Below are 24,901 nucleotides of genomic sequence, written 5' to 3' on the forward strand. Positions count from 1 at the left end.
CCCTACAATTGTTTTTTAATATAATTAAGTCATTTTGCTCAATTTTGACCGGTCAACGGTCCAGTGGCAAGCCTAGTCAGCTAAGGACGGCCACGTAGACTTTTTCACTTCAATTTTAGTCTCTTGAAAAATATTTTAATCAATTTTAGTCATTGTTCTTCCACCTTCATCTTCTTCCTCCATCTTCTTCCTCTTCCTCCATAACTCAAATCTCATAAATTCAAAAGGAAGAACAAGGTGAATATGATGAACAGTGAACACATATTTTTTTTAGGGTTTTGAATTTTTAGGTTTAAGGATTTGAGTCATGGACAAAGAGAAAGAAGGTGGAAGAGGAAGGTGGAAGAACGAAGATTACAATTGACTAAAATATTTTTCAAGGGACTAAAATTGATGTGAAAAAGTCCACGTGATCGTCCTTAACTGACTAAGTCTGCCACTGGACCGTTGACTGGTCAAAATCGAGAAAAATGACTTAATTAGATTAAAAATACAAATTTAGGGACTCAATTTGATGCGAAAATTTTACAGGGACCATATTTGATTTCATTTACAATTTCAAGGACCAAAAGAACATTTAAGCCTTTTTAGAATGAATAAATGAGAACGTTATAATATTATATTTTAAATTTTTAATATAGTCATAATGTTGTAGGTTATTTACTTTATGCCATAAAGTTTGCCAAGAAAGCTTTCTGTAGAAGATTTAAGATGAAATCTCAAGACCTGACACAATGCAATGATAGAACCGTGATGTCACTATCAAATTGTCATATTTGTACACCAAGGGATAGGAGTTCAGACCTATGCTACCTGCTGGCTAATAGAATACATAAATGGTCTCTATCAAACAGTATCACGCTCTGACGCAAGTACATTTTGTATCGTTTGATCCAACGACTAGAATCTTCATGAAGACCAAGCTCTAACGTCTCTAATCCTTCTCACAAAAGACTCAGAAGTATAAATGGAAGTAGTGGAGACTTGAAGAACAAGCACTTATGCTCACAAAGATTGAGCTTTCATGCTCAAATCAATTAAGCGTGAAAAGAAGCCTCAATGCTCATCACTCAGAGATGAACATCAACATCGTCTGCTTCAATATGGAGAGTAGATTTTCTTAAGAGTCAAATCCTTTGCAACTCTCTCATGGAACAGAACATAAAATATACACTCAGAGTCAAACCTCATCTAAAATACTTTATGATTCATGAACTTAAATGTATCTACCATCACTCTTATTAGAAGAGACTATTTATAGATGAAATGATCTTGAGGAAGAACGTTTGAGGAGAAGTCTTTTAAACTTGTTGTAAAGGAGGAGTCCTAATAATACGTAGTAAGGATGGGTCCTACGAATACTCATTTTGCTTGGAGAGGCGGGGTCCAAATTAAGAATACTCAACAATGCTTGGAGAGGCAATGGCCACAAAATACTCAACTGCCTGAAGAGGCGGGGACAAAGATTACTTAGTTTGCCTAAAAAGGCAGAGACAAAGAATACTTGGTTTGCCTGAAGAGGCAGGGTCCAAAGAATACTCAACAATGCATGGAGAGGCAGTGGCCAAAGAATACTCAACTGCATGAAGAAGCTGAGACAAAGAATACTTAGTCTGCTTGAAGAGGCAGAGACAAAGAATACTTGGTTTGTCTGAAGATGTAGGGTCCAAATAATACTTGAATGGAGAAGTTCTTAATGCTTGAGCTTAGTGAAATCTTAGCGATGCCAAAGACTGGATGTAGCCCTATCGTTCTGGGGTGAACCAGGTAAAATTGTTGGTGTACATCGTCTACTTCTCTGCTATACATTTCCGCTGCATCAAACAATTTCAACAAAGATGATATATCTTTCAACCGTTTGGAAAACCAAGTTTTGAATGACATAATTCAAACCCCTATTTCTTGTGCTACTCTGATCAACTTCACATATTAACTTTGTCCTTAAAAAAGTACTAAATAATTTTCAATAAGTGCTTTTTTATTTACATTTAAACGATCTGTATATTTATGTTCTATTTGAGCAAAACACATTCATTATAATCATACAATAAATATGAATTGGCAAAATACAGATTAATTAGAACTGCCTTAAAAAATGTGCTGACAAAGATACAAATTTACACACTGGATATCTTAGTTTCTAGGCTAAAAAGCATTTTTGGCCCCTGATGTTTCAAGTTTGTGCAAATTCTGCCCCTATCTATTTTTGTCGATGTTTCTACCCCTTATGTTTTCAAACGGAGGGGTAGACGGTGCACTGTTTGAAAACATGAGGGGTAGACGGTGCACTGTTTGAAAACATGAGGGGTAGAAACATCGACAAAAATAGAGTAGGGGCAGAATTTGCACAAACTTAAAACATCAGGGGCCAAAAGTGTTTTTTAGCCTAGTTTCTACTTGCTATCACTTTGATTTCCTTTTCGTGAAGGTCAAAGAATACCATGCAATATAATACATACTCCTACATAGGAGAATATTTATGAATGTTATTTCAACCATATTATTTATGAGTTCAATCACTTCAATTCATAAAGGTGACTGAATACAGTACAAGGACTTAACCCAATATGTTAAATCACATCCTTCGGCAACTTCCTTCTAACTCATTCAAATAGCAAAATACTCTCCTTTGAGTCATAAAAACAATGGAGGATCAAAATGGACCCAAGGATAAACTAGATATAACTCAGAATTCCAGAACTGCAGCTGAATCCAATGGCCTAGCAACTTAGGACTTCGGGATCTGAAATGAATCAGAAATAGCTAGGAGCCCAAATTTAAAATTAATGCATATATAGCAGATAATTAAGTTGATAACACTACATTTATTTTATAAGCGATAACACTACATATGTATATTGTTGCCATCCCACTGTTAGATTAAGCAATTTCCTTTCGTGTCGTACGTAGTGGAAAGTCTGTAATTCATACACGGATGCCAGATATACATATAAGATCAAGGAAAAATAATTATGTTTCATTTACATTTCACTAGGAACTAAAGAGAGAGAAAATAAGAGATAATGATTTTTTTATAGGTAAATGTTAGTTGTTAGTAAATTAGTCAACATAATCGATCCTCGAGATTCGAACACTGACCCTTCAACAACAATTATCCTTAACTCAACTAGATAAGTTATCCATACGATTAAGGGATAACAGAGAGATAAATAAAAAGTGTAGATGTAAATGAAATGAAAGTGAAAAAAAACTCAAGAAAAAAGAACAACTGGAAATGGGATATAAAAAAAATGTTAAAGTAAGACAACTTTGAGAAAACAAGAGATATTTAGGTTCTGTAACACGACACCAACAGACAAGAAACTTGAAAGAGATGAGCATTTAAATTTCACATGTCTTGAATCCTTATGAATCCAAGTATCCAACATATCAGATATATAATTTTTCCAAACAAGAAAAATCTATTTATGAATAAATCTGAAAACTTCTATATTTTATATAAATTGAAGTAGTTATATCGTTTGTGGAAGGCACAATAGATAGTGTGAATACCGAAACAAGTAAGATCTTGCGGAAACGCAAATATATATATGAGCAAATAAAATCATCAGAAAAGGAATAGTTTCGAGATGTAGAAACATGATTACATTGTCATCTTGCATGTGAGAGCGACAAAGATGAGACGGTCCATTACTGTATGTAATTCATTTAATGTAATTTCAATTATCTACTTAGGTAATAAATTATTTACTTTAACCGCAGAATTTCTAACAAGTAGCTACTACTCAATGTTTTTTTAATCCATACCCATGCATCTTTAACTAAATGTAATTTTATAACACACGATGATTAGGACTTCTCTATACAAATTAACCATTAAAATTTGGGTTAAATTATCCTAACTCTAGATGGATCAACAATATTTAATATTTAAGATAAATAGCAAGACATTTCATTATCTTAAATATCATTAGTTCACCTAAAACTAAAGTGGTTTAACTCATTATTTGGTCATTTAGACAAGCACATATTATTAATATAGGGTTAGTATTGAAGTCCCGTGGATTAGGGTTTGATCTGAAATGTCTGATATGGTTTAAAATGAACTATAGGCTGAGAGGATTGATGAACTTTTACTTGTACGAGTAGAAAATTCAACTACGTACTGAGAGATCGAGTATGAATAGTTTCCAGAAAACTTACAACAATTAATTATGTCCTTTATAATAAGCTGCAGAAATATTGATAACAGTAAGAAAAATTTACCAGTAAACTAATGTCACGGCGGCATAGGTAAGTTTGATGAGGAGTCTCCATTGTGATTGATAACATTCCTCTTCTTCTTTTTCTTCTTATAAGGGATTCCTCTAGCTTTGGCTTGGAAGTCCCTCACCTCATGTAGATGGACTCTAATGGAACCGCTGGCGAAGGGATTAGTCTCCGGCAAACCTCCGTTTTCTTCGTAGGCAGCTCGTAACCTTCCGATGAGCGCGTCGAGGCTTCCCCACGCTTGTTTGAGAGGGCAGGTGCAGGGTCCAGGTGGCTCCGTTTGTCCAAAGAAGAGACACCCTTGTGAGTGCACTTTGGTTTTCCCAAACTGATCCAAGTACCTTAGAAATTCAAGCACATGATTTGAATTGCACTGTGAAAGTGCCACAGGTGGCCTTTGATTCCTCAAGTACTGTCCAAAAGTGTTCCAGTCTCTCTTCTTCTGAGACTCATATCTGCTTAGTGGCAACTGTTTTTGTTGTTGTTGATCATCATCAACAGCACGAACACGAGCATCAGCATCAGCACCCGCACCGGAAGCAGAGGATCTAGATGATCCTTCTGCCATGTCTTTCCCTTTGGTGGACATATCTACTACTGAAAATTCATTTTTATGAAAGAGAATGTTTTTTTGGTGAGGGAGAAGAGAAGACAATAGAATAGAAGTGGAAGAAATTAATTTTATAAAAATTAAAAAATTTGGGGGGATCACATCAATGGGCTACTGAGGGGACATGGTATGGGACCAATGAAAGTGCTTTACCCTTCTTTTTCTTCCTTGGCTACATTATTTCTAGCTTTAATGGTACTATTAGTATTAATCATACTTTATTTTTTCCCAATATTTTTTTTATTAATTATTGTGCTTTCATCATCAAAGCAATTATTATTGGGTAAAATAGGGTGACATCTAGCACTACGGTTAATGCCTTTGTCACTATTTAATGACAATCTATACATGCTTAGGGGCTTGTTTGCCACTCAATGGCAAACTTTGGTGATTAATTGCTTCCGTAACCTATTCTATAACATTCACATAGTATGGTATCACATCTCTTTCACAGAGTCACGAGCCACATAACTTTTTCAAATCAGATTAATTACCTTGTGTATTTTACTGACAAAAGGAAAATTAATTAATGGAGCTGATCGATGATTCAAGAGTGGTAGCTCAACGATGGATATTACTTTATTTCTGGTCGATCGAATTTCAGTTACAACAAACTAAAACTATTTTGTTAGTAACTACATGATTGAGAAGGGCAAAATGGATCTAAAATTATACTCAAGACAAAGCATTGAAGAAAGGACTTCTATTCTTTTTTCATTTGTTGGGAGTTTCTAAATAAGAGCAAAACTTAAATTTTTCTCTAACCTATAGATTTGTGAGGGGAAAACTGAATTTCAATTTTCACATAAAGTAAAAAATGGTTATGAATTGCATAATTGCCCAAAGTTTCTTAATAAGAAAAACCCCGCACACACAGGTGTGTGAGACACAATCTTGAATATGTACCATCATTTAATCTCCATTTTAAAATATAAGTTATTTTAGTATTTGGACTATGTTTTAAAATATAAGTTATTTGCAAACTCAAAGTTTTTTTTTCTCTTTTTTCTTTATATACCATCATTTAATATTATATTACTTAATTATCACTTCAATTTCCACCTATCACAACTTTCAATGTACACTTAATCAATAATAACATTTGATTACATTAAAGAATTGAATTCAATTAAATATTATACATAGAATGCGTTCATTTCAAATTAAAAAATAGTGATTCTTACCTCTTTAAGAGAAAGAGATTAATTTTTAGAGATTTTGAGAAAAATAAAAGTTGAGTTGTGTTTAGCTACACTAATTAAAATCACTTTTTTTTTTATCTTCTTTCATCTATTATCATAGATTTTCCTCATAAGCTAAAGTAGTTTTTCTAAATAATATGTTTTCGGATGTTTTTTTTAATAATAAATTTTTAAAAATAAACATAGAAATGATTTTTCGCTTAAAATAACATGAAACAAACGCACTCTAATTGGCTCATTTGTCACTTTTTAAAAAAGTAATTTTATTTTTCAAAATGTAATTTTTTGTAAAAGAAGAATTTCTTTTATGTTTATATACAGATATAGTAAGTGTTTTCACTTAATAAGTGATTTAAAACCGTTTAGATATAAAATATTTTAAATATAAATTAGATGTTTTTTTACCGTGTAAAGTTTTTAAGAGAGTGTTATTTTTCATTCCCCTCCATTGCACAATTTTCCATGAAATTATAGTATCTCGTTGAAACTTTTGTTCTGTTCCATCTTAAAAACATAACATACGCATAACGAATTTTATATGTCATATTTTGTTCTCTTCCCATTTGTGTACCAAACCGACCTTAATAATGTGGTATAATCACAATATTTATAATGTTTTAATTTTTTGTTGAAGTTAAGTGGCGGTTATCTTATGTCTTCTTCATCAAATTAATTTTTTAACCGATTAAGGTAGTTTCAAAAAAAACCAAACATATTTCTTATAGTGTTAAATATAATTGGCATAAATATTATTCCAATATTTAACATTGTGGTCACGTTAAAAAAAAAACATTGTGGTCAAGGAATTGATTTTTTGTAAGTGTTTGCGTGCTAAGCTATATTGGTTAATTTATTCTTATATATTCAACTAGAGTATATTTGAAAATTAATTAATTCTTTAATTCTGCTTTATCTAAAAGAATAACAATTAATGAGTTGTTGCATAGTGTGGTTGCTCATAGTGTCTCTTAATCGTGAGATCGTGTTTTGGTTGGTTCAAAAGATTATTGGGTCCAATACCGTCTAAGGTCGTCTTAATGATGCACAACTAAATACACACACTCTATGTAGACAAATCGCTCTATTTGACCCAAAAAAAATGACCATAAGTGAGTTTGATCTCGTCCAACTAATATCTAAGAAAACTTAAGTCGTCATGTTCAAAATCAATATCAAGGTTTGCTATTGGCAATCATCATCTTGGAAGCCTAATATAAATACTTCATTAAGGTTCAAAGCTTTGAATATAACTCTTACTACGCCTATAAATATATGTTTGTTAGTTTATTTACATAAGATTATTCGTTTCACTAACTATTGTTGTTCTATGATTTTGTATTTCTCTCCAAATGATCTCATCTTTGCTTGAGCATTGGAGTGCACTTGCAACCTTCCCCTCCTGTGCCAACACTTCACCATTGTGCTGAAATATCCATTAGGGTCATTCACCATCGTAGAAGATCAAAAGAATCAAAGCTTAGATTTCGAAAGAATGGGTTGGAGGTTCGATTCACCCCTATTAGAATGAAGCACATTTCTCAAACATTTGTTTAACACTATGTGCGAGCACTTGCACGGAAAGAATTAGACACCGCTACCAGCTATGAATATGGATGGAAATAGGCCAAACCAAGCTAGGCTTTGTGTGGCCCAAGCTTGATCTGCATTATGTTTTCGTGGCCTAAGCTTGGCCTATGGCTTGTCAACAAGCCGAATTTTAAGGTCTGACCAAACTTTTTTGCCTACAAGCCTACTTAAAAACCTATTTAACAGACAATTTCATCTAAAAAATGCCAATAGACCGATGATATGAGGTATTGTGAGACTCATTAAAAGTGCAATAAGATAGCACAATTAGAGTAAAGTGTGAATCGGTAGTCGGTACTTATGGGCAAAAAAAGGTACCTTATAGTTTATGTGGCAATTCAGACAAAAAAAAAAATAGTGAAGCACATTTTTATTGGTTTTAGGTAAATAAATTAACCATTTTATAATAAGTAAAAATATAGTTAATGGTTGATCACATTCTAAAAAGTTCAATAATAAACCATAAATTAATTGTAAAATACCCATAACCGAAATATCTAAAATTATTTGTAACTCTCTTTTAAAATTTCATGCTTTGTGACACTTGAGACGCGATTTTTTGTTCATGTTGGAAATTGTAACTCTTTTAAAATTTCATGCTTTGTGACATTTGAGGCGATTTTTTTGTTCATGTTGGAATAAAATGCCCTATATATAGTTCAAAATGTCTTATCAATGCCACGACATCAAATTATTTGATTTTGACTCTTGCAGGATATATGGAAGATATGGACATACCAAAATAATATTTTCAATTACATAGTTGACCCTAAAAGCATTTTTCACAATATATAAATATTAAGCTAGCTAGCCTTGTAATCATTAATTAATTAAAAACTTAGTGAAAGTGAAGAATTCTAATGCCCACTAACCCCTGCCTGAGACAGATCCATTATCCTAAACTACACTATACGTACGTATCTTTTCTCCAGCATCACACAGTTGTCCGTTCATGTGTCTTGAGGAAATCACTAGCTAGTTCCTTTACCATGGAATTTTTATTTATATATGTTGGTTTATGATTTGTCACACTTCACTGGCACTATCACCCAAGAAATTCCAATTCATCACCAATATAACCAATGTCCCCAATACCTAATAATATCCACTAGATTGGATTGATCTGAAGGTGGTGCTTTGTTGCTGTTTCCTTCAGGTTTCCAGCATCTTTCCTACACTTGACTTTACATAGAAACGTGTAAACCAACCGTAGCACTTTCCAAATAGGCTTTAACGACCTGTTTCCATAATTCTAGCAACAAGTCAAGTTGTCCAACGTCCAATATGGTACATTCAAGTCCTTGCCTGGGATGAGGAACCTTCATATCAGTAGATAATATATAAGGCAAGAAATGTCAAATGCTGGTAGTGTATAAGGGGTAGCCAGGACACGGCCCCAAGAAAATTATATGTATTTTTATTTAAAAAATATCCTGAACTTATCATTTCTAACCGACATACTGACTCCAGTTGCCTATAGAAGGTGAATTACTTGTCCCCTGGTAGGTGAACTAGTCCTATATAAAGTTAAGTCCATTCACAGATTCACTCATTTTATCAATCAATTAATAAGCAAAAAATCCATAACAGATATGTGAAAAGGAACATAGAACAAAAAATGGAATGAGTTGATGTGCATCTCGAATAATGATTCCACTTAATTTTGAACTTTTAACCAACATTCATTTATGCTGAAAGTTCTATTAAGTACCCGCTATGCAAACACGAGCTAATCCAAAATAAAGACTTATATAACTTCATAAACTTGTTTAGGTGACAAGGTGACAATAAACAACAAAAATTTATTTACATATGATTAGTTAGTTTCGATGTACTATTGAAACTTTTACCAAACATACACATTGGTCTAAGGAACACAAGGAAATGATAATAACTACTTCCAAGTTCAGGGGTTTTTTTGTGCATGGATTTTGAGAATTCGGATTTACAAAATTTTTCCTTAGTGCAAGGGAAGTTCATGAGACAAAGACAGACTACTCTCAAGTCATCATTAACAAAGCTCCCCAATATTGTGAAGAACATCCTAATGATCAGCAGGATTTTCATCAGGTACACCCTGTCAAAACAACTTAATCTAGTCAACATATATTTAAAATAACTAGAATCTGAAACCAAATAAGACATGCAAATATATCTCAGAAATGATACTTACACATGAATCATCAATAACACTCACAGCAGGTTTCTGGGGTTCAGCCTGTAAAAATCAACAAAACCGATTCAGCATTAATGAGGTATTTATAAACTTAAAAGAGGAAAACAGATATAACAATTATGAATTTTTACCAATAGCTTCTTTGAAGCTGCCAAGGAGGAATCCAAGTCCTTCAACACAATAGCTGGCAACTGATCAATGTCCCAACCAACAACTTTACAGATGACATGTGCATAAGCCCTGTGAGCACGCATCCTTTTTGTTCTTAGTACAGCAGTGGAATGTTGAATTAGCGCAGCAGAATCCTTAAACCTCTTCCACACCTTCTTCCCAACACCACCACAAACCAAACAATAAAAATCCCCATCTTTATGATGGTTCTCGTAATATTTCCTTAACTCAACATCTTCCGCAAACACTCTTTCAAAGAACTTATACTCCTCACATTCTTCAGAATCATAATCCTTATCCTCATCCTCATCCTCATCCTCATTGTCATCTTCATCACTGTCAGAACCAGCATACCCGCCGAGGAACTTTTGGCAAGCTTCTAATGCTCTATGCTGCAAATTCAGAGCTGCAACCTTCGCTTGCTCTTCTGCTGAAAGAGAATAAGGCTGAGAAGAGGATTTAGTGACAGGCCACCCTGAACAACCACTGGGGCTTTGGCAAACCCATTCAGCATCAGAAACCGGAGATTCACGAGATGCCTACATTCATCAGTAATGAAAAGTTAACAACGGAGAGAATAGCAAATTACCAGCACCCAATACTTGTATTCTTATGTTTTTCCAATTCACACCCACATCTGGTACAAAATGTAGCAATGATAAAGGTAGAACTATAGTTATAATGACAGACCCTTAAGGTGAGGAAAGTGAAGTTCTGAACATACAGTTTTTACTGTTCAATTCAATGACACATGGGTTAGAAAAGTGAAAATGGACAAAGTTATCACATTAATAAAATTAATAAAACATTAAGTAGATGGCTAAACGTGCCACTGGGCAATAACACAAACAATACCTAGAGTACAGTATCTAAGTTTTATCCATAAAGTAGCTATAACCTGAACGTAAATAAGGAATCCAAATATCTCAAAAATGATACTTACACATTTGTCATCAATACCACTCACAGCAGGTTTCTGGGGTTCAGCCTGTAAAAATCAACCAACCCTATTAAGCATTAATGAGGTATTTATAAACTTAAAAGAGGAAAACAGATATAACAATTATGATTTTTTACCAATAGCTTCCTTGAAGCAGCCAAGGAGGAATCCAAGTCCTTCAACACAATAGCTGGCACCTGATCAATGTCCCAACCAACAACTTTACAGATGACATGTGCATAAGCCCTGTGAGCACGCATCCTTTTTGTTCTTAGTACAGCAGTGGAATGTTGAATTAGCGCAGCAGAATCCTTAAACCTCTTCCACACCTTCTTCCCAACACCACCACAAACCAAACAATAAAAATCCCCATCTTTATGATGGTTCTCGTAATATTTCCTTAACTCAACATCTTCCGCAAACACTCTTTCAAAGAACTTATACTCCTCACATTCTTCCGAATCAAAATCCTCATCCTCATCCTCATTGCCATCATCTTCACTGTCAGAACAAGCCCATCCGCCTAGAAACTTTTGGCAAGCTTCTAATGCTTTATGCTGCAAATTCAGAGCCGCAACCTTTGCTTGCTCTTCTTCTGAAAGAGAATAAGGCTGAGAAGAGGATTTAGTTACGAAGGAAGGCCATCCTGAATCTGTAGACGAGACACAACCACTGGGGCTTTTGCAAACCCATTTAGCATCAGAAACCGGGGATTCATGAGATACCTACATTTAAATTTTATCATAAAGTTAACATCAAAGGGAATTGCAATTCGGTATCACAAAATACTAGTATTCCTATGTTATTCCAATAAAAGAATAGAACTTAGTAAAAATGACAGAACTCAGTATTTAATCTAGTAATGTTGTAATGATATGATCAAGTTGTGACATAAATCTCATAGATTTTAAATACACCGGTAGCATACCAATCCAATCGTACATCAGGTAACTATTTCTCTACTAGTATATGAAACATATTGGTTTTAGAACTAACTACAAGATGAATGACCTTTCATTTTACCAAAATCATACCAGTTGCAAAGATAGCAAGACAGCAATATTTCCCTAAATAAATAAACATAACAGGAATTCATAACAGGAACAAAAAAAAACTAAAAGCATATGTGTCTCTTCAGCTCACAAATACAGATAGACCGCAATCGCCTCACCTCAACTAATTTTCCTCCATTTTCTGAACTCAGGACCACAATAATCAAAAGTGTGTTAACATTATAGCCATGCAAAAAAATATTTGACCCAGAAGTTTCTTTCTTGCTTGTATTGCAGATAGACAGATATTATCTCACCTCAACTATTTCTCCTCCATTTTCTGAACTCAGGACCAACACTTTCTCATCTGGAGTATCACCTTCCTTCATAGAACTCTGCAGCTAAAATGCAAAATGGGTTAAGATTAGAGCCATGCAAAAATATATGAACCCATATGCAACAATGACTAACCTCACTAACATTCTGATGATAGCTTTCAGCATGATCTGCAGTTACAACTGGGTCATCATCGGTTTTAAGGGAAACAACTTTTTCACCATTAGCATTGTCCTTAAAAGTAAAAACAACACCAAATCAGGTTCTGGAAATGGTAAAAACTGCAACAATTTACCTGAATTGAGAAGCAACATTACCTCTGTCTCGGTTGGCTTCATCCCCACAGAAGGTAAGGGTTTAAAATGGAGTGTTAGGGTTTTGAGACGTTGAAGCCTTCAGTGCTAGGACTGTCTATGCATTGCAGAGTGGTTTTTTAACTTGGGTTCTTATGTTTGGGCTAGTGGGCTTTTCCATTTCGGCACAAGGCCCCAATTTTGTTGGTCGGAATTAAATTTACCATATTTTTTAATGGGATAATTATGTTTGTTATGTATTTTTTTAAAGCAAAATGATGATTTTTTTCCTTTTAAAAGTTTTTTTTTCTATAGGTCAATGTTAGTTGTTAATAATGTTAGTAAATTAGTTACTCCTCAGAGTTTGAACTCTGGATCATTCACGCTTTTTTTCCCCAACCCTTATGTCATATACCTATTACCACTTGAGCAAACCCATTTGTTTTTGTTCCATTCGCTCAGAAGCCAATTAGCTTCTCTGGGTTTTTGGGGTTTTAGAGATTTTAGTATGACTTTTCAGTTTTCAGGGTTTTACATCATATCTATTTACTGATTTTGTCAGTTTGAGTGTGTGATTGTTCATCTTTTTCTTATGTATGTGTGCGTTGTTATAGCATTCTTAGAGATTTATTCTCGCATGTTGTAAGTGTCGTTTGGTAACTCTTTGGGTTTAATTCCATACATCGTTAAAAAAAAAGCAAAATAATTACTAGATATCATCATAAAAGCTTATGTTTGTTATGTACTTAAGTCTCGGTATAGTCATTTGTTGGGAGGGACTGTCATCATATCCCAACTTGTATAACACCTGCCAAGGACAAAAAGAAATTGGTTGATTTTTTTTTTCTCCATCGGAAAACAAAAATGGTTGATATTATGTTAGTTATTAATATTAACTTCGTTTATTTTAATAGTCTTTTTTTATACAAGTGGAAAAATAGACAAAAGAAATAAAGCCTAACACATTTTGACATAGCAACGCTATCGCATTAGAAGGTGAGAGTCTCCAAATTCGGGTAGAAGACCTAGTCATCGTTGCATCACGAGCTAGAGTATCAATTGTATTTCACGTTCTAGTAATCACGAACAAATGGCTTAAATCCTCCAATACTGCACCACACGAGGTATGTAACGCCTAAACTTTCGGAGGTCAGAATAGTAACATTTCTCAATATAACAACTATCATAAGTTCGCAAATATGTGTGTGTGTGTGTGTGTGTGTGTGTGTGTTATGCATACTCCCAACCATAAATAAATATACATCCAACCTCGACCAAGGCAAGTACCCGGTAACAATTATAACATATACAACATAACAAAATGGAATTATATTCGACAAATGAATTCAGTATGCAATGACTCCATAAATCTGATATACACACTACGATCCCCACATAGGTGAACTGCAAGAAAGTAATGCACCAAAACCTACCCTGATTCTCAAATACGGACTCATAAAGTCATCCTGCATGCTTCAACCAACAACGGTAAGCTCTCTACCCAAGAGGGTCTAGCCTTACACCCCAACTCTACTTTCACGAGGCTTCCACTGATCCTCCATTAAATTCTTATGATTGTTCTAATCTCTTGAGGCACTCTCCTCATTGGTCAGCACGACGAAATTCTCCCAGTAGTGTAGCATCGGCTCACACTATCACCCGTCATCGTCTGGTGGTTGTCGGCCGCCCAAATACAAGCACACAAACAATGGCATGTGAGGGTCAACTTCAAACATATAGTGTATAAAAGTACAACTATACAAACAACATAATCAACAATATAAGATATCCCTAATCTCAGGCAACACAAGATATAATCTCATATTCTCATAACCCAACCAACATGTTATCACTCCAACATAGTCATCGAACTTACATAATCAATGTCTCATAGCTAGTTGCATGTTTATGCTAGTGCAATTAATGTTCTCAAATGATCAGGATATACGTCAAACCTCGTACGTAAGGCGAGACAATCAACGTCAGTACGCCATTAATAAACGCCACTTGGTAGGCAGGGCACCTCCTCGTCGATCTGACACATGCCTAGTGTAGATCACCTCTGAATCGGGATATCACTTACAACATAGCATCGCCAAGCCAGTCCACACTCTTTGTTCGATCGTTTCACTTGCACATGCCGAGAGATATACCCTCTTGGTACACTCCAATTGAAGGTCGGTCCTTTGACCAGCTCAACCCCATAAAGGTCTGATCTTCCGATTGTCCCAACCTCATAATATATTATGGTTAGCCAAACAATGGAACATCCTCTCGAGGATTCACATTTCTAGCTCATGGTTCTCTTCTCTAAGTTACTCGTAGGTAAATGTCGGTTTCCCAAACAAGCTTCTTCACAACAAGGAATGTCTTCTGCACCGTAGTGGCTTCTCACACCATGACGGTTCATCCTCTTGATGACCGGAATTCCCACTCCATCTTTCTTGTCAACACTTGGCTCATCGTTTTTCCCCTTTTCAACCCTTTCCAATCCTCTAAGGATTTCTCTTGTTAAAACAAGTCTCTTAAGTTATGAAAGTGTTATCACTTAAGTTATTTTCATTATGACAGGTTATTCTCAAATCTTCAAGTTCTCCCTCCTTTTCCAAGGGTAATTTCAACAAGGAAAAGTTCTAAGTTTTCCTTCTCGATGTGATTTTCTTTAGATTGTAAAAGTGTTACCACTTGGATTACTTTAATTATGATGATTTTTTCTCAAAACGTAGTCTTTTCTTCTTTTTCTCAAAAAATTATCAACTTTCTAAAGTTTCCCTTTCCCTAATGATAATCTTCTCAAGAAAAATCTCGATCCTACGACAACCCACAATGGTTCAGACCTCTCATCGAAAACCTACTTGTTAACACTCATAAACACTGTGTTCATAGTCCGTATACAGTCAATTCTCAAAGCATAATAGACAATTATGGTAGTACTTCATACATGCATACTATTCATTCAATCATACCTTAACATCATCCAGCATCTCAAAGAACATGCGCTTCAATATCAATCACTATCTCAATCAACATGCTTTAATATCAAACAATATCTCAATCAATATGCTTCAACTCATCACTCATTATTGCATCAACGGCTGAGGTCTTCAAATTTTTTGGTGCAGCCACATTGGCCGCTTCTTCAAAGAATGGTTGAAAACCAACCACCACCTTTGTTGCTCGCTTCTCTTATCTTTCTTCTGGTTGAGAGTAGTACCTTCTGCTTGAAATGACTCATCGTGTCATTGAATCCCTTCCAACGTGTTCAAGATCTCGTGTTGAATACCCAGGGGTAATATTGTTGTTGTTGGCATTATTTTTTCTACACGGATTGTATTTGCATATGTAGTCTTGTTGTAGAATTGTTGTCCTTGGGACCTGGGAAGAGTTTTACCAGTTTCCTACGGTGAGCATTAATGCTCGAGCAATGAACTCGAATGGCCCAGCTAAGAAAACAAACGTAATTCAAAACCTTGTCGATATTCTATTTAATCATAAACATGAGAAATTAAAAAAAGGCCTTCAACGGTATATAAAGACGAGTTATCTTTACCTTAAACCGATCGCCCCTTAAAAAAATGCCTTCAACGATATATAAAGATGAGTTACCTTTACCTTAATCCGATCGCCCCCAAGCTAAGATGTGACGAGCTTCAGGGGACGTTTGGTAACAACATTACTAGCAAAAATTCTAAATGCCAACAATTTACAAGATTCAAAATGTCCAATATACATTGACCAGTGAATACTAGAAGTCTCCAAAGACTTGAGGTCTCCCAGAGGCCCTAAAACGTAAAATCGCCCACTTGAGGTCTCCTAGAGGCCCTAAAACGTAAAATCGCCCACAGGCCTCACAAAGGTCACATCGCTTCGTACACGTCATGCCCAAATCCTTCGGTCCATTTATCAACGATGAGGGACAACACTGATAATCCAGGTTCCACTCATCAACTTTGAAACCCAACAAGAATTTTTCCATCTAGGTCGCTCCATTTTAGTTCATATGGTCACAAGACACCTTACCTTGAGTATCGAGGTAAAGTGTATCTTATAAAAAAAAAACACCTTACTTGGCCTATTCCAATTCATTCTCCTTACGCATTAGTCTATTCTCGCCCAGTTCATGGATGATACATGAATAAGATTAGTTCTTTCTTTAAAGAAAGTAAGCATAAACCTAATCACATTATGTTATCACCATATGACATAAAGAAACATAAAATAAGACTTATTCCATTATGCTTTTGTAAAACTACATCACCAAGTGCGTAGAAAAAGAAAGGAAGACTTTATTAACCACATATATTTTTGCATAAAAAAAGTATTACTAAGATACTGCTGTGAAATTAAAAACATACAAAAAAACAAAAGGATTTGAACTCATTTATTTTTCTTAAATTGATCTACGGTCGCCATGGATGCTCCCATGCCTCCAGGTACGCTATTTATAATTTTAGGGTTTTCATCCTGCATAAATTGAAACATTATTCCAAAAAATTCGAATGTCAATCTCATCAATATCAAGTTCAATATATACTCGTCATAAAAAAAGTTCAATATATACATATTTATATAATATGTTGAATGAGCTCAAAGGGGTATTAAAGGGTCTGGTAGAGGCTACAATCATTTTTTTCATATTTTATTTTGGCCCACAACGATAAAATCCTTAATAAGCCCATGTACGAGTTAACAAATTGAAGCAATAAATATCAATACACTACATACCTTTGAAACATTAAAGTCGATGTTCTTATCTTGATTGTCGGAAAACCGAGGGTTTAGAGCAGTATCCTGTTGGTTACTTATGAAATCATAGTCTTCGATTGCTCTAACTTTAGGAGCTTGCACAGAGGCAAAGTAATCAGCACCTAATTCATTCACTCCAGATCCAACGACCTCGCCACCCATGGTCCCCTTGACCACGTCTTCATCTTTCACAAACTGCCCTAGAACCTGTGCAAGCAAAACAGAAAAAGAATCCTATACATGTTAAAATAGAAAGATAATATTGACTAGAAACATCTTGAATTAAAATAGAAAGATATTGCTGAAAGGAAGTTTCACAATTACTAAAGGAACATTTATTGGATTAAGAACAAGAAATGAACTAGTAAATGTTCTTTATTAATTTAGTGGTACTATTTTTTAACATCAGAATTATAAACTACTCCTTCCGTTCAAAATGGTTGTTATTTTAACTTTTCACATATATTTCAAAATGGTGGTTGTTTTAGAAATCCAAGACTATTTGTCACATATTCTTCCATATACACCCTCATTTAATATTGTATCTCTCATTTACCACCTTCAATTCTCACCAAACACAATGCCCACCAATCACTTAACCAATAATTACGATTCTCTCTCTTTATATAACTCAACTTTAAATAGGGTTGTTTCAGTCAAATATTATATCAATTAATGAGCTCTTAAACTATGTGCATTACCTTAAACAACAATCATTTTGGAACGGAGGGAGTACAATTTTCAAGGGTTGATCCCTGGACACTCGTCTCCTAACTCATATTTTCATCAACTCTTACCACTTGAGCTGTCATTTTAGGACAATTTAGTGGTACTTTAGTATAAAGTTATTAACAAATTTAGAAAAAATTAAAATAATTTTAGTATTAGAGTTATTGGGTGAATTTTTTTTACCAAGTGTCAATTTGTCATATTTAAAAGATGTAGAAAGGGGCGTAGCCCTCCATGTAAAAAAAAATGTAGAAAAACAAAATGAATGAATATGATGAGTTGAATTCAACACCGAAAACAACTTTAATTATACATAATTGTTGGATACATTTTATATATATATATATAAATATATATATATATATATCCTCAAATGTTTGTTTCAGATTTTTAATTAATTATTATTTAAAATAATTAAAATCAAATTATTCAAAATAGCAATTCAGCAATAAGAAAATTAAATAAATAAGGAGACACAGTAAATATATGCTCATATCTCAATTTAAAATTTATAATTAATTTAATATCTAATGAATCAGGAAATAGTTGTGTGATTTTTTTTCTAAATAAATTATTCAAAATAGCTAATTTGATCAACTAGTTCTTCCTTGTAATTCTAAAGGATCAACTATTTTCTCAAACAGAAAATGTCTGCTATGATTTGGTTAATTTGTAGTTTTTTATCCTTTTGTTTTGAAACTATACTTTTTTTATCATTATTATTATGATAAAGTAGAGATTAATTGCAGCATGAAATTAAATCTCGAGCTAGCAAAAGGCCAAAGCAGTGCATGTTTAAAGTTACCAATTAATCATTTGGATCGCTCATAACAATGAACATTTGCCTATAAAAAAAACCAATCAATCACCTGTCCACCTAGGGTCTCAGTGACCCCATTGTCTGTCTGCGACACATAAACGCCTTGGTTTCTTGCGAATTTTGTTGCGGCCTGGTGGTTCACATGACCAGCTCTCTCGTTTTTTGCAGCGGCGGATTCCATCACTGCGGCAGGACCACCTTTTTGAATCTGACCCAGTACTTGGTCCTCCGCGGATTGCATCATGGCAGCGTCTCTTGGCATTACTGGTTTTGATGCTAACTCTCCAGACACGTTAAACACGTCACCATACTTGATCGCTTCACGCTCACCTCTTCGTGGTTGCTCCTGGCTCATTGTGCTATGACTTGTGTGCTTGTGCTAATTCAGATTATTCTCCTTTCTTTTTCTTCAGCATTAACCACTTATGAAGTGTAAACGATGGAGTTAAATGGTTATATCTACAACTCACCGAAAAGGGTTTTGATTAATTAGTATTAGTACTCCCTCCGGTCCTATTTATAAGAAAAAAAAAAAATTCACATAGTTTAAGAAATGTAGTTAAACTAGGTAAAATACATTAAATATGTCTTGAATCAAAATAAACTTCCAAAATTACCCTTTGTTATTAATGTTGGAAAGTGAGAAAGAGAGAGAATAATTAATGAGACACATTTTACAAGTTAGAATTAATAAGGGCATCATTGAAAAAAAATAATTAATATAGCTCAAACTTTCATTTGGTTCTTATAAAAAGGACCAAGATTTTTCTTCTCTTTCATGCTTATAAATAGGACCGGAGGGAGTATATATTAACTGTGTCAAAATATTTTTAAAAAGTTATACATATTCATGCGATCAGAATTTTGTTTTGAAAATTGTTTATTCATTAACAAAACTGGCTATTACAACAAGTCAACAATCTAAAAATGTACTCCTATTTTAATTTTTTTTATAGAATCAAGACTCAAGTTTGAGACACTGATTACTTTTTGTGTTACTTAACAAATATTTAAAATATGATTTGGCTGGTAGTTTTTTTCTTTTTTGTCTTTTCAAACTTTTTAAATTACAAAAAATTGATTTTTTCACATTAAAATGAGAAAAGATTCCCATAAAGGGAGAATAGGTGTGTGAGTTTGACACATTGGAAGTAATGTTCACACGCGTCATGGAATATATATGCAGATGGTCTGTGAATGCATGTATATTGCAAGCGGCCAGCGCCACTGATGACCTTGCATTTGAACCGCTTACAGAAATTGAGACAGTTGGTAAGTAACATGCATACAAGTTAATTATCAATCCGGCAAAGCTTCTAACTATATGATATTATGATCTCGATCGTTATCCATTATCACCAAAATCACCAAAAGTATTTTCTTACGTACAGTATCTAATATTGAGGTTTTTAAACAACATCGTTGATGCTCAAGTGAGTCAAGTCAAATGTGTTACTTATTACCAAATACCAATGTGCGTGTTGCTGTTGGGCATGACACCGGTCCACTAAGACCATCTACAATGGTTTGTTTAGTTTACCCCTCTCAACACCACTTTTTCTCTTCTCAACACTCTACATCATCTTCTCTCTACAATTCAACAAACTCTCAACAATTACTCACTCCAATGGTTTTCATTCAACACACTACCCCACCACTCACCCTACCCCACCACTTTTTTATTTCATATTTTTATTTAATTTTTTTTTATTATTTACATAAAATTACAATTATTATTTTAAATTAAATTAAAGCAATAAACACTTAACAATTTATATCATACAATTTATTATATTATTAGACAAAGGCTCTGCTAGGGCATGGAAGTTGACAGTGAGGGCATGGAAAATACAGTGGCTGGCACACGTCCGATTGAGAAGCCGCCGGAGGAGACACCAAGGAAAGCCACTTTCAAGGAGAAAGTACTTGGAGCGCCGCCTAAGGGGCCCAAGGAGATTCGTAACCTTGTTAAAGATGGTGTCATGAAACGGGAGCAGTATGGTGGCAGTCGGCTGTTTCCAAACTTTGATTCCGCTGATGAGTCAATTTACCAGCAGATCTGCAAGCCGTGGGAGCACTGCTTGGTGGTGAAGCTACTGGGAAAGCGTATTGGATATGGAATTCTATGTGAGAAACTGAAGGCGATGTGGAAGCCGGCAGGTGGCTTCGTGGTCAGGGATATACACCATGGATATTTCCTGGTAAAATTTGACTTAGATGATGACAGGATGAAGGCAATGGCAAGAGCGCCATGGATGATATTTGATCATTACTTGTCCGTCAAGCCTTGGAATCCAGAGTTCGTTGCAGCAAACTCGAAGATCAACACAACAATGCTGTGGATTCGGATCCCAGGACTAGGTTTCCAATTCTATGATGAGAGTATCCTAATGACACTAGCCTCCGGAGTTGGTGAGCCAATTAGAGTTGATACAAATACAGTGGATATGCAGCGGGGCAAATTCGCCAGAGTTTGTGTCGAGATCGACCTGGATCAGCCCGTTATTGGCATGGTGGGACTGAGAGGCACCTGGTATAACGTGGAGTATGAAGGGCTCCACTTGCTGTGTTCCCACTGTGGGTGCTACGGTCACCTTGCAAGGAACTGTACTAATCCACAACAGAGGGCACCTCCGGCACCAATCAACATGCCAGCACCGATCACCACGCCTGAGAAGGAGACCTCAGCGGCGGCGGAGCAAGGACAGGGAGAGTCTCAGGCGAGTGCAGAACCAGTAACGCAGGGTGGAATAATTGCACCGGGGGACACGGTAATGAATGCGGGAGCTAATCATCAGCCTTCAATTAAGCCGTTACCATGTCCACCAACGGCGCATGGTGATTGGCTGGTAGTGGATAAGAGAAGGAAAAATTCAAAAAAACAGAATAAAGAGCCCTCAATGCGTGGAAAGTCTAGTAACAGCAAGGAAACCATGAAAGACGCCGTTATTCCAAAACTGGTGGAGACAAATTCTTTGGTCTTCAATGCTGGCGTTAATACGGGACAAGGCAATAAAGCAGCAATGATTAAAAATGGAAAAAAGAGAGTGCGAAGGGACCCATCAACCAGTGGAGAATCTGGACGAGTCAAAGGAATTCCTCCAGGGAAAGTGACATCAGCCACGTCAACTATTTCCACGCCACTGCCAGGATCTAGCTCCGTGACACAGAAGCATGGAACGAATACCATCACCGTCCTTGCAGATGGTACTCGCTCGATTCTACCCTTACAACATCAGGGAGGTAGTCGTTACAGGCTCTTGGATAGTGAGAAGCAAGGGCAACAATCTACTATTGTTCAAGGGCAATACAGTGGAGTGCCTCCAGGGCAACAAAGAACGTGAGGCTTTGAGCCTGATAAACCACAGCAACAACTGTTCTATGGATAGTGACAACCTAAGCATAATTTCTTGGAACATACGTGGAGCAGTTGGGGCTCGTGGGAAGCGACGGGTGAAGGATTTAATTCGAACCTTTCGTCCTTCTATTTTTGCAGTGTTTGAAACACACTGTCAGTTTGATAGAGTTGCATCCTTTTGGAGGGATGCTGGTTATGGTCTCCTTGGTGCCTCTGAGGCAGTGGGACACAGTGGGGGTATTTGGATACTTACCCCGGTGTCAGGAACCCAGGTTATCGAGGTGGTTGATATCAATCCCCAGGTGGTTACGGTGGCGATCCATAGAGGTCGGGGAAGGTGGCTATGCTCCATGGTATACGCCAGCCCCATTCCAACTAGGAGAGACTCCCTCTGGGCTCATCTACGTACACTCCGCCTCCGTTTCTTGGAACCATGGGTTGCCATGGGGGACTTCAATGAAATCTGCTCTCCCGCTGAAGTTGTAGGGGGCGATTTCTCAGAGGCTCGAGCTATGCGAATGCTGGGGATGATGGAGGACTGCGAGTTTATTGATTTAGGCTACACAGGACCCAAATTCACGTGGCAAAGGACAGTGGATGGTCGACGAACAATGGCCAAGCGTTTGGACCGTGCGATAGGTGATATATCTTGGAGGCACCAGTTCCCTGAAGCATACATTGAACACTTATCGCGTGTATATTCGGATCATAATCCTGTACTGTTACGATGCTCGCCTACTATCGGTGATAGAGGAACGCATCCATTCCGCTTCCAGGCAGCGTGGGCAACCCATCCTCTATATGAACCTCTGGTACGTGATGTGTGGGAGCAACCACCAAGTTCCTTGCTGGGAAAACTCCATAAGGTGAGGGAGGCATCTCTAACCTTCAATAAAGAAACTTTTGGCAGCGTTTCTCTGAGAAAGAACAAGGTGGAGAGGCGCTTACAAGGACTCCAAGCAGAACTTGATGTGCGGCAAATGGAATCAACCCTGCGTCTTGAGAAAGAGCTCCGCAAGGAGTATGAACAAATCCTTCTCCAGGAAGAATTGATATGGTTCCAAAAGTCAAGAGAGAAGTGGGTCAAGTTTGGTGATCGAAACACTAAATTCTTCCATACACAAACAATCATAAGAAGGAAGCGCAACAAAATCCATGGCATGTTTGTGGGGGAGAATGAGTGGTGCACTGATGCGGAAAGGCTACAGGGCGAAGCACAACAATTTTTTACTAATTTGTTTGCTAATGATTCGCAGGTACAGAGAAACTTTATCATGGAGAACCAAACTCCTACTCTTTCCTTGGAAAACCGAACAGATCTTGTAGAGCCAGTTTCGTTGGAGGAGGTTCGTCTTGCGGTCATGGCTATGAGCCCCTTTAAAGCGCCTGGTACTGATGGATTTCAAGCTTTTTTCTACAAGCAATACTGGCATTTCCTAGGTGCTGATGTCCATCATATGGTGCAGCAAGCTTTCACCAATGGAAGATTGGATGACAACCTTCTAGAGACACTGATTGTTCTCATCCCAAAGGTGGACGAGCCGTTGCGCTTCAAAGATCTAAGGCCTATCAGTCTCTGTAATGTTGCTTACAAGATAATCACCAAGGTCTTAGTGAATAGATTCCGTCCACTTCTAGCTGATTTGGTTGGACCCTTGCAGGGAAGCTTTATTCCAGGGAGGGGCACAAAGGATAATATTATTTTAGCACAGGAGGTCATGCATACTCTCCATACTCATAAGAGAGGGGGTGGTCTTGTTGCTTTGAAGATAGACTTGGAGAAGGCTTACGATAGAGTCAATTGGGACTTCCTTCGAGCAACTCTTTATGATTTTGGGTTTCCCCCGTCTATTGTTGATTTGATCATGTGGGGGGTGCAATCAGCATCTATTTCCATTCTTTGGAACGGCTCCAGGCTACCCCATTTTACCCCGCAACGTGGTCTTCGCCAGGGTGATCCACTCTCTCCTTACCTTTTTGTCCTTTGCATGGAGCGTCTGGCGATTCAGATTCAGAAGTCCGTGACTGAAGGCGCATGGAAACCAATCAGAATCACAAAAGAAGGTATTGGAATTTCACATTTGTTCTTTGCTGATGATGTACTACTATTCTGCCAGGCTTCACAGACACAGATGCAGATAGTGGCTGACACCCTTAAAGGTTTCTGTGAAGCTTCCGGGATGAAGGTCAACTTGGAGAAGTCTCGCATGTTTTGCTCCACCAACATTGCTCGACGAGACCAACAAAGATTTTCTGAAATTCTGGGAATCCGACAAGCTGCAAATCTTGGAAAATATCTTGGACTACCCCTTCTGAAAGGCCGAGTTACAAAACGTGATTTTGCCCCAATCATTGATAAAGTGAATTCTAGATTGGCATCATGGAAGAACAAGCTTCTGAATAAAGCGGGGCGCATGTGCTTAGCCAAATCTGTGCTGACCGCACTACCGGTGTATTCTATGCAGGCACTTTGGCTCCCAGAATCAGTATGTGAGACTATTGATAGGAGAATTCGAAACTGCATTTGGGCCAAGGGGGAAGGTAATCGAAGTTGGAACTTAGTACCGTGGGGGGATATCACTCGTCCAAAGGAGAATGGTGGCCTTGGTCTACGTAGCACACGCCTTAACAACATTGCTATGCTAGGCAAACTTGTGGAAAATCTTTTACAGGATAGAGGGAAGCCGTGGGTACTGGCCCTAACACAGAAG

The 24,901-nt window shown here is 36.5% G+C and overlaps 4 protein-coding genes across 8 annotated transcripts; 1 reads left to right on the plus strand and 3 right to left on the minus strand.

Annotated features, from left to right (window-relative positions):
* Nucleotides 1-2,449: 2,449 nt before the first annotated feature.
* LOC130749077 (protein LIGHT-DEPENDENT SHORT HYPOCOTYLS 10-like) lies at nucleotides 2,450-4,891 on the minus strand. 2 transcript variants are annotated; one of them, XM_057602366.1, is made up of 2 exons: nucleotides 4,228-4,891; nucleotides 2,450-2,763 (listed from the first exon to the last, which is right to left on the minus strand). In XM_057602366.1, exon 1 carries the CDS (start codon nucleotides 4,817-4,819, stop codon nucleotides 4,241-4,243), a length of 579 nt encoding a protein of 192 aa, XP_057458349.1. In that variant the 5' UTR covers nucleotides 4,820-4,891; the 3' UTR covers nucleotides 2,450-2,763; nucleotides 4,228-4,240. The 2 variants fall into 2 exon arrangements, with proteins under 2 accessions (XP_057458349.1, XP_057458348.1); XM_057602365.1 differs by having other exon boundaries at nucleotides 2,450-2,743; nucleotides 4,228-4,888.
* Nucleotides 4,892-9,417: 4,526 nt separating this feature from the next.
* On the minus strand, nucleotides 9,418-12,693 carry LOC130748887 (uncharacterized). 4 transcript variants are annotated; one of them, XM_057602141.1, is made up of 8 exons: nucleotides 12,562-12,693; nucleotides 12,389-12,478; nucleotides 12,226-12,303; nucleotides 11,054-11,641; nucleotides 10,920-10,964; nucleotides 9,937-10,515; nucleotides 9,803-9,847; nucleotides 9,418-9,706 (listed from the first exon to the last, which is right to left on the minus strand). In XM_057602141.1, exons 1-8 carry the CDS (start codon nucleotides 12,580-12,582, stop codon nucleotides 9,674-9,676), a joined length of 1,479 nt encoding a protein of 492 aa, XP_057458124.1. In that variant the 5' UTR covers nucleotides 12,583-12,693; the 3' UTR covers nucleotides 9,418-9,673. The 4 variants fall into 4 exon arrangements, with proteins under 4 accessions (XP_057458124.1, XP_057458123.1, XP_057458122.1 ...); XM_057602140.1 differs by having other exon boundaries at nucleotides 12,226-12,309; XM_057602139.1 differs by having other exon boundaries at nucleotides 12,380-12,478.
* Nucleotides 12,694-16,914: 4,221 nt separating this feature from the next.
* On the minus strand, nucleotides 16,915-19,187 carry LOC130743754 (late embryogenesis abundant protein D-34-like). The gene is made up of 3 exons (XM_057595983.1): nucleotides 18,882-19,187; nucleotides 17,263-17,490; nucleotides 16,915-17,001 (listed from the first exon to the last, which is right to left on the minus strand). Exons 1-3 carry the CDS (start codon nucleotides 19,185-19,187, stop codon nucleotides 16,915-16,917), a joined length of 621 nt encoding a protein of 206 aa, XP_057451966.1.
* A 1,465-nt stretch (nucleotides 19,188-20,652) lies between these two features.
* LOC130743755 (uncharacterized) lies at nucleotides 20,653-22,176 on the plus strand. The gene has a single exon (XM_057595984.1). It carries the CDS (start codon nucleotides 20,653-20,655, stop codon nucleotides 22,174-22,176), a length of 1,524 nt encoding a protein of 507 aa, XP_057451967.1.
* The last annotated feature ends 2,725 nt before the right edge of the window (nucleotides 22,177-24,901 follow it).

Source organism: Lotus japonicus, chromosome 3, assembly GCF_012489685.1.
Source record: "Lotus japonicus ecotype B-129 chromosome 3, LjGifu_v1.2".
Taxonomy (NCBI): domain Eukaryota; kingdom Viridiplantae; phylum Streptophyta; class Magnoliopsida; order Fabales; family Fabaceae; genus Lotus; species Lotus japonicus.